The 9,892-nt window shown below is 34.3% G+C and overlaps 1 protein-coding gene across 1 annotated transcript; it reads left to right on the top strand.

The window, feature by feature from the left end:
* Positions 1 to 2,300: 2,300 nt before the first annotated feature.
* LOC149263386 (chaperone protein dnaJ 20, chloroplastic-like) lies at positions 2,301 to 3,210 on the top strand. Its single transcript, XM_089387646.1, has one exon. It carries the CDS (start codon positions 2,383 to 2,385, stop codon positions 2,971 to 2,973), a length of 591 nt encoding a protein of 196 aa, XP_089243772.1. The 5' UTR covers positions 2,301 to 2,382; the 3' UTR covers positions 2,974 to 3,210.
* Positions 3,211 to 9,892: the final 6,682 nt, after the last annotated feature.

Genomic DNA, 9,892 nt, shown 5'->3' with positions numbered 1-9,892 from the left:
ACAAAACACTACTTGAATTTCATTCACTTAATGCAACTCAATTTATTAAAAGTTTCAGATTAATATAACATAATATAATAGTTATAGAAATGTATGACAATATTTAATGAAGAGAGTCTAATCAATATCAAAGTATAGACGATTATCAAAGTATAGAGTGGGGAATAAAGTTACGTAGAAATATGGAAGCACCAAAAAAAAAATTGATACACATTCAAGAGATGGGGTGTATAGAAATTGGTCGTATCCACTTATCCACATTGAAGCATCACTAAGCTTCCAAAACTAGTGAAGAAAGTTTGATGCTATACAATTCCACGAAATAATTTTTGTAATAAACTACCAATATTACACTAAAATTTAACTAATTTTTATTAAAGTTCTTTTAATATTTTACAATAAATTAAAAATAAAAAATTATATTAATATAAAATACATTAAAAAGTCAAATAATAGTAATGGTTAATTTTCTGAGTTATTTATGGTATGGAGTATGTCTTAAAACTGTTTTTGCATGGATAAGAGCTAGTTTTTCTTGGACATAAGGAAACATGTTAACCGCCCAAGAGCTAAGAGCTAGTTTTTTAAGAGCTAGTTTTTCTTGGACATAAGGAAACATGTTAATGGCCCACGAGTCAAGAGGCATTTGGCAGGGAGTGAAACGCTGCCCCTTATGGACCACCAACGAGTTATTTCAAGTGGTGTGCGTTTCCTTGAATAACAGTGATGAGTTAGTCTGCATTCGTTAGCAGCTAGAGATAGTTTTCCTCACCACTAATTTGACAATTAAATTATAATAAATTTTCTCACTTGTAAAAAAAATCTTCCCACAAACTAATAAAATTGTTAAATTTTATATTAAAAAAAATAAATTTATAAAATATGTATCTCTGGTGCAAGTGTTTTTCTGAAGCGTGAAGTAGCCTCTAATGATGTACATTTCAAGTTTGTCCCTCGCTAACTTTCATTGAAAGATGTTCGCGCAAGCAAGCATTATCTGTTATTAGTTCTCCGATTTAATAATGGTTGACCAATGCCCATCATGTACAACGGAATCCTTCTGGAACTCCAGCCGCGTTCCCGTGTTCGCTAAAGTTTGCATTTGAAAACTACATGGGTTCGTCCGTTGAAAATTTATAAAACCTTTCCCTGTTGCAGGTATAACGTGTTCCCTAAAGTTTTGCCTTTGAATACTACGAAGGTTCATCGGTTGAAAATTTATAAAACCTTTCCCTGTTCTAGGTGTAGCGTCTTTTCTAAGCGACCATTAACTTTTAATGATTTCGATTTCAAGTTTGTCCCTCGCTCACTTTCTTGGGAAGTTATTGAGGGAAGCAAGCAATCTGTAATTAATTCTCCAATTTTAATCGTTGGTGGGTACTCATCAAATTCAAATGCAGTGAAATCCTTCCAAAACTCTAATCATGTTGTTTTTTTTGTGGGTATCTTTGTCACATTCATGATCAAGATTTACCATGCAGACTTTGAATTTGTTTACTAGTCTTAAAAGTTTTAATGACTTATTTTGATAGCGACATAGTATAACTGGTTCTTTTCACTATTACTAAGTTGTGATTAATATAGTTGTCTAACAAACAAAGAGGTCTCAATAATAATCTATATATAATTTACATATTATCATATCAAAATACTTAAACACCATTCACTTAAGTTTTAATGATTAATTCACTTTCTTTAATAATTTTCTTTACATCTCCATTAAATGAAAATAAATAATATCTCAAAAACAAAATACAAAAAATAACTACCGAATCATTAAATTACTACACTTACCACCACTGCTACTGCTACTTTTTACCCAATGGATCCATGAATATATAATGCTATAACTCCAAGGGTATATACTTGTATAAATCTAGAGATTTATATCAATATATATTTAGAAATTTGTATTGGTAATGTATATATATATATATATAAAAAAGAAACAACACGGAGTGGTGGTGATGGGAGGGGGATGATTCAAACCGACGAAGTTAGAGGCTGAATGGCATAAATCGTTGCCATCTCTCAATACATCACTGTCAAGGTAATCGATCACAGAGGAAGATCGCTGTCAGTATTTGGAGAATGCTCCCCATATTCAACGGTTCATGCCATGCGTGAAGACTTCGCTATTCAAACTTGGCATGTTGGAGAATGCTCACCATATTCAACAGGCAGGAATGCTATGTGAGAAGACTTTGCTTTCCATCGTCTTTATTTTATTAATTAGATAATCAACATCTTTATTTTATTGACTAGACAATCTCTAAAGCTAATAATATAAACGGTAGCCACTCCTCTCATTCTGAAAGCAGAAAAGTTGGGATATCAGAACATACATACAATTAGCCTTGTCCCAATAATTTCTGGTTAATCATGAAGATTTCCACACTTGGGTCTCTCACAATCAATTCCCCACTCTCATCCCCTAGAGGCCAAACCCCGAGAGGCCAAGCCCCTCTGATGATAGGGGAATTGATCTTCCCAACAAGTACCACCAGCAGCCCCATTTCAAGTAATCAGCCGAGTCCTGGAAATGTGGTATTAAGGGCTTCTCACAGCTTCAATGGCAGAACCATCAGTGCCAGTTTTGCAACAGAAGAAAAGAGGGATATTGCTTTCAGGAGGAAAAAGGATCACTATGCTCTTTTGGGTGTCTCTTGTCATGCCTCCTGCAATGATATCAGGGTTGCATACAGAAGACTGGCACTGAAATACCACCCTGATGTCATGCCTCTGCACCAGCTTGAGACAGCCACTGACCTTTTTTCTGAGATAAATCAGGCTTATGATACTCTGTCTGATCCACAAAAGAGAAAAGCATATGATGATCTTCACCTTATACCCAAGTTTGACACTGCCAAGGCTGCATCCCCACCATCCTCCTCATTTGGGCATTGGAGAGGAAGGAATTGGGAAGGGCATTGGAGAGGAAGGAATTGGGAAACAGATCAATGCTGGTGTTGAGGGGAATTGTGACCATGTTTTTATTTCTAACTCCAGTGTGTGGATTTTGGTTATGTATTAGAGATGAATAAGACCTTTCAAGATCGTACCTTCTAGATCAAGATCTGTGATGAAAAATTTCAGACTGCTTGAATGTACTATGGTACTCTGCTTTCTATTTATGTATGTTGTGATGCTTGGATCCATGCCCTGTCGTTTAATATATGTTATTATGTATATATTTCTTTATGATGGAACGACCTTGTCATTAGTTTTGGTGAGATATTTGTCTGGATATCACAGTAGTGAAGATCGTCACTTCTAACTTTCTGGTAGGAAAAGTCATAACATTTTACATCTGCAGAAAGAGAAAATTATTAAAATCCATAAATTTTCAGTTTTATATTCTTTAACTGTACAAGATTGAAATATCTCATTTGCCCAAGAGAAGACTCTGAAAGTTTAAATCTCATACACTTCCCCTGGGATATTATCTCATGGAGTGAAGAAAATTTCATTTTTTCAAATATGTCAATACTGAACATATTAGACCAGCCATTGGATATGCGAAGATTGGGAGAGGCTGTTAATGGCTATGTCGAGAAGCCAAGATGCTTGCTATATTCCTGACCAGTCTGTTGCGATGCATATATATATACTAGAGAACCGTTGTTTTATGGTGCAGACTTTTGTATTTAGAGTGAAAACATGAGTATCTAATAAGCATGATCTTAGCTGTAAGATTTGCTAAAATCACTGAACTAACTGACACAGTATTGACATTGATCATAACTAATTAAACAAGTTTTTCAATATGAGAAAGTAATTTCCGGAGAAAACTGTGTTAGAAGTTTTGAAATTGGAAAATTTCAATGCTGTGTAACACAGTTTTCTGCAGAAATTATTTTCTCATCATAAATTACAAATTATAATGGTGGAAATCTGCATTCATAAATTTTTTTACAATGTCTGACATGGAAATTATTGTATACTCTGTTCTTATGTTCTTATTTAGTTAAAGTCTGAATTGATCACAGCCAGCAGAAAAGAGTGATCAGCCTGTAGTTCAATCTCCAACTGACTTATTATTTAAACTTTTTTTATTTCCATACAGTTTTGTGTCGAGTATGAAAGTAAATTTCCAATGAATGAAATATGGGAATTTTAATTAGTGAAATTCCTTTGTTTTCCCAATAAAACGATTAGTCAGACATCCTTATGGAACTCTTTCTTTGTAATTGAAGTTTGTTTATTACTGGAACGTAACTTACATCATGATATGCCAGCCATGAGACGAATCATAAATGTCAGGAAGATTGGTTTCAATAGAATTTCGTTTAATTTACATAATTAATAGTGAAGAGTATGTGTTATATTTTAATAGGTTGTAAGTTTAAATTTAGAAGGGTAGAATATGTATGGTTTTGTAAATTTAGTAGTCAAATTGTTATTTGGAAATGAATTTTTTATCTTACAAATAAAAAATTTCATATATTAATTTGGTGTCTGTTTTAAATAAAACTTTAAAATTAGATAATAATAATAATATATAAAAAAATTGAAAAAAATCACAATCTAAGTTGCCAATATGATTCATCTCATTTGATGATATTTTTGTAAATTTAAACAATTTAAACATTCTTACTATTAACGACCCGATACTTTGCATTTTTGATAACCTTTTAAACTTAAATGATAGAGGTCAATTCATTTTTTAAGGAACAAACTTTGAAGCCTGCGCCTCAAAAGCCATTTCAATAATCCTAAAAGGGTTGTGGATGGTTATTCTTGCATGCGAATCGCTTGGCAATGAGAATAGATTTATTTGAGAAATTTTCAGAGAAATTGAGTAAAAGTATTTTTATATGTATAATTGTATTTATTATTTAGAGAAAAAATAGTATATAAGGAGTAAGAAATATAACATAAAAATGATTAACTGATATTTTATGGCATTATATATATATTTATTGTGTTTATCTTAAAGATTATCAAATTTTTGTTGAGAGTATATAAAATCATTAGAAATTTGAATATTTTTACAAACATCGCTAAATATTTAATAGTTTACATGTTAAGGACTAGTAATATTCGTTAAAGTTTTTAAACTTTAAGATAAATTTCCATCCTTAAAATTTTCTCTCGTTCCAAAGATGGACATGATGAAGATCATTGCTAGAAAATTCATCTAGAAATGAGACCGAAAAAGTTTAAGAACAAGGAGAAGGAAAAGAAAATTGCAACTACACAACATGATTTAGGTGATTCTAGAGATGAAACAAAGATCACAGCCATGGGCTTGAGAGGTAAGGGCATTGCAAGTACTAGTTCTTCAAATTGTCTCAATGAAACTCAAGATGAAAAACCAAGAATAGAGCTTTTCCATATTAGAGTTATTTCAAAACATACCAAGATAGATACACTGTTTGATAGTGGTTCACAAACAAATCTTATCTCAGAAGACATTATCAAGAGGTTGAGTTTAGAAACCATTCCTCATCCTAAACCATATCCTTTAGGTTGGGTATGTGAGAATGAAAAATTGTAGGTGACAAAGAAATGCATACTTAGATTTGTAATCACTGCAAACTTCCTAGATGAGGTAGAGCTTGATGTAATTCTAATTGATATATGTGGTATTGCTTTGGGAAGCTTATATCTATATGATAGGAGAGCTATTTTTCATCACCATGAGAACAAATATCATTTGTTCAAGAATGAGATTGAGTACATTGTTAGAGCACACATCAAGAAGTTGAATGCATCTCTTGTAAATGTAGGACAAATGAAGAGGATTGTTAATGTTAGTCAAAACTTTGCATTGTTAATGATCAAACATGAAGGTGTTGAGGAATCTAAAGCATTTCAAGGATATGATTCAAGTTTGAAATCTAATTTCATTGATGCTTCTAATTCATGTGATAATATGTTTCATGAGTCTAGCATGTTGCCTCCTAAAAGAGGTAAACAAAATGAAGTAAATTTGTAGCAGCATGCATCATTGTTGAACATTGATGTGAACAAGATGCCAATGTTAGAGAGTGCAGAGGTCAAAGAGAAAATGCAAAAGAAATTTGACAAAGAGGACATTGGTTCCAAAACTTCTTCTTGTGGGTTTCATAATGTGTTGGCTTTGAAAATGGATGGTTCATGGCAACAACGATCACATTTGGTTAAGAGTCAAGCCAAGTACAAGGTTAGACATGGTAAGTATTGTCATAATGACAATGTTCAAGGTGAAAAGAATTTGAGATTATTTAAGTTTCCTTTGATTGGAGATCGAGGAGGGAGTGTGTTTATTCCTTCAAAGGAAGTTTGATGTTCTGCATATTCTGGGAAATTGTAGCAAGATGTCATTTATGACAACAAGACAAGGACTCCAAAATCAGGGAAAATGATGTATTCTCATGAAAATCTCAAAATGTCAAATTCAAGCAAAGTTCAGTGGATTAAAACTTGAAGGATGAGGGAGTTGTACCCTCATCTATACCCTCATCCATTTGTTCATTGATAAAGATCTTTTGGAGGTCCAAAAGCTTCCAATGGGGAGGAGTGATTAGTGGATCAAAATAATGCTCAAAATTTAAAGTGTGCAACAGAGATCAAACCCTATATGTTTGGATATATCTTGGTGCTTTGAATCCAATGCAACTCGTTTCACTCAAATCCGACATCGGATGCTCCCAGAAACGCATTCTGATCATTTTGGAAAACATCAAAAAATTTTGGATTTGAGTTGCAAGGATGCCCAGTCAGCAATCTGTACTGCTGAGTGGACCATGACTTGGAAGGTGATTGGATTATTCATCAACCAATGGTTGGTCAACACTTGGCACATTTTGATTGGTTTGAATATGGAAAGTTTGTATTGGTCAAGGTTTTGATGAAGTGGCACAATGAGGGAGTGCCACGTGGGCCAACCAATGGCTGCCACGTGGCCTCCTCATGGCGGCCAAAATTTCAGGTTGAGGGCCGAACATCACCCCGACGAGATTCAAAATTGAGACCTAACGTGGATTAACCAAGACTCACATCAACACGCCATATGTGTTGCTTGTTAAACTTAACATGAAAATAAATATTTGAATGTGGGTCTAACATGCATTTTGAGGAGGGGATGGGCTAAGCCCTAGTCCCTCGACACCCATACACTATAGAACCACAGGTGGGAGGCCAAGGGCTAGGGCTTGGCCCGACCCACCCCCAACTCTCACGACCATAGTGCAATAAAGTCATATGCCCATAATGAAGATCGTCCGCCAAGAACTGAGCACAAAAATGAAGATGAGGGGCGAGGCCTAGGTCACATGACCCATAATGTGACCAGAACAAGGGAGTACAAGGGTACTTGCTGGAGAAGCCCAACCCTAGGTCATATGTGGGCCCAACATGACCAAGGGCGTGCACTAGACAAGGCCAGACAACATCCCCATAACTTAACCCCGTGCACAGTCATATGGTCTCCATGTGGTCGAAATGTTCGGGACTGGGGGCTAGCGCTCTTAATTGTCCTACAAATTCGCCCACCGAGTAGGAATTATGCCAGGTTCGGCGCACCGGTTCCACATTTAGGGCGTTCGAGTCAGGTTGAGGCCGAATTGTAGGATGGTTAGCTACAACATTTGGGAAAATGAAGAAACATGCATAACTTTCTCAATTTTTGGCCAAATGAGGTACAAAAAGAACCAAAACAAGGGTTTTTGATAGTACTCGATCCATTGGATACATCAACACTTCTATTTGAGCAGTTTAAAGCATTTAAAACACACTTCTATAATTTTTAATGAAAGAGGTCCTGCATTGGAAGCTGGACAAGGAGATGTAGCCCAAGAGAAGGGTGAACTCCTTTATCATGCTTTTTGTTATGTGTTTCAGATGTGCTTATTTGCCTCTGTTTGGCTGTAAAATTTGGTTTAATTTTACTTGTTCTATGTGTTTAGTAAGCTAATCATCTACTCGAAACACATATAAATTTTAACTTGCAAATTGTTAAAAATCTTCAAGTTTCACATAGAGATCAATCATAGAAGTGATTCACTCACTATTCTTTATAATTAGACGTTGTATATATATAACCTCTATAGTATCATTTTTAATATTTCATGTTCCCTTGATGAACAACTCGAGTATGATCACTATGATAAGGTTGTGACAAGGCCTATCTATGATACTCTATATTTCGTCTTAAAATATAGAGTATCATCAAATTCAATGCATTCAAAACCAACATATCTGAGGTATTCATCCATTTTGGCATACCATGCTCTAGGTGTCTATTTCGAGCAATATAAAGCTTTAATGAGTTTACAAACTTTTTGCCCCTTCCCTTTAACCACAAATCACAAGTCTTTCTTTATACTTACCTACTTCATCATTTTATTTGTACTTAATTTGTAAACCCATTTGCAGTAAATGAATTTAACATTGTTGGGAAATCAACAAGTTTCCATGTTCCATTTGCACTTACCAAGTCATATTCATCCACTATAGCATGTTTCCGTTCCTTATGCTTCATTTCTTTTGCAAAAGTTGTGGGTTCAAAGGTATCATGAGTGACTACGACAAACTTTCATTGAGTTGAACTTCTAGACCAGATTTTGCTTTGTTCATCTTCATGAGCATCGTTTAGAAATTATTTGAACTATTTTAGTTTGGTACATTTCCCTATGGTGAAGTTAGTGTAGTAGATATTCCATGTGTTTAGGAATCATAATCTAATGAAGAGTTTTTAGTTCATGAATATTAATACTAGGGGCTATGTATTTTTCAATCTAGTTTGATTTTCTTTAAGGAGTCGCTTTGTCTGCCTTCTTTTCCAAGTGACTAAGGAGTTATCAAGGTCTTGCACTATTCTACTTTTTGACTCATCAAATACAATATCTCAACTAATAATAGCATTCCCATTCGATAACCACATGCATCCTTTCTTTTCATCTGAATAGCCAAGAAGAGTGGATTTCATACTATGCTTTTCTAGCTTGGTCTATTTTCTTTAGGAACTAAAGCATAGAAAGTGAAGCCAAAAAACCAAAGATGATTTACTAAAGTCTTAGTAGCATATTGTTGAAAATGCAACAAGAAAATATTGAACTAATTTTGTCCTTGAATTAAATTAGGCATAAAATTGCATTTCCACATCACAAGACAACTTGTACGAGTTAACTAAGTTAATTTGACTTAGTTGGCTCAGTTAATTCGAGCTGGTGGTCTAACTAGAGTCATGTAGAGTGTTTCCTACATTATAGGAGCTCTTGCTGAGTTTATTTTGAGTTGTAATTAATTAATTTAGTTTAACTGAGTTAAATTCAGTTAAACTAGTTCCAACTAATAGAGGAACTAGTAGGAGGTCAAAGAGTGGGGTGTTGCTTCATGTGTTCAACTAGTTAACTGATGATTCACTCATAAATAAGTCATGCATGTTAGATCTAAGAGTTACCCAGTTGAGATTGGAGTTCAAGGATAATTGGAGTTCATTCATAAATAATCATGTAAATTTTACAGGTGGTGCATGTAGTTAGAGGAAGGCCTATGAGGATTATGCAATTCATATTGATGAATTTCCCTAATTAATAAGGGGTTATTTCCCAAGGAAACAATGTAAGGAAATAGGGACTTGGGCAAGCCAAAATTTGGTTAAGTATTGGATTGGTCTTGACTAGGAAGCTATGAGATAGATAGAGATATTGCAGAGGTTGCTCTGGCTTGAGAAAATCATTGTAATCTTCTCATATTTTCTGACTACTACAATATATAGATAGAAAGGGTTTTTAGATGTGGATTTCCCCAAGAAATCATTGTGTAATGTGTTGATTGGATTCTTTCTCTTGTATGCTTCATGATTTCACAATCATTTAATTGTTTCTACTGATGAGTAGAGTAGATTCAAGTATTTTGTTTTAGCATATTACATAAGCATTTTGAATCTACAAGGAATTTCTAC

The sequence above is a fragment of the Pinus tabuliformis genome, chromosome 6 (genome assembly GCF_031772625.1).
Source record: "Pinus tabuliformis cultivar Carrire ecotype Pingquan chromosome 6, CPIR1, whole genome shotgun sequence".
NCBI lineage: Eukaryota > Viridiplantae > Streptophyta > Pinopsida > Pinales > Pinaceae > Pinus > Pinus tabuliformis.
Note: the sequence above shows the minus strand (reverse complement) of the source record. Positions and strands in the feature narration are given on the sequence as shown.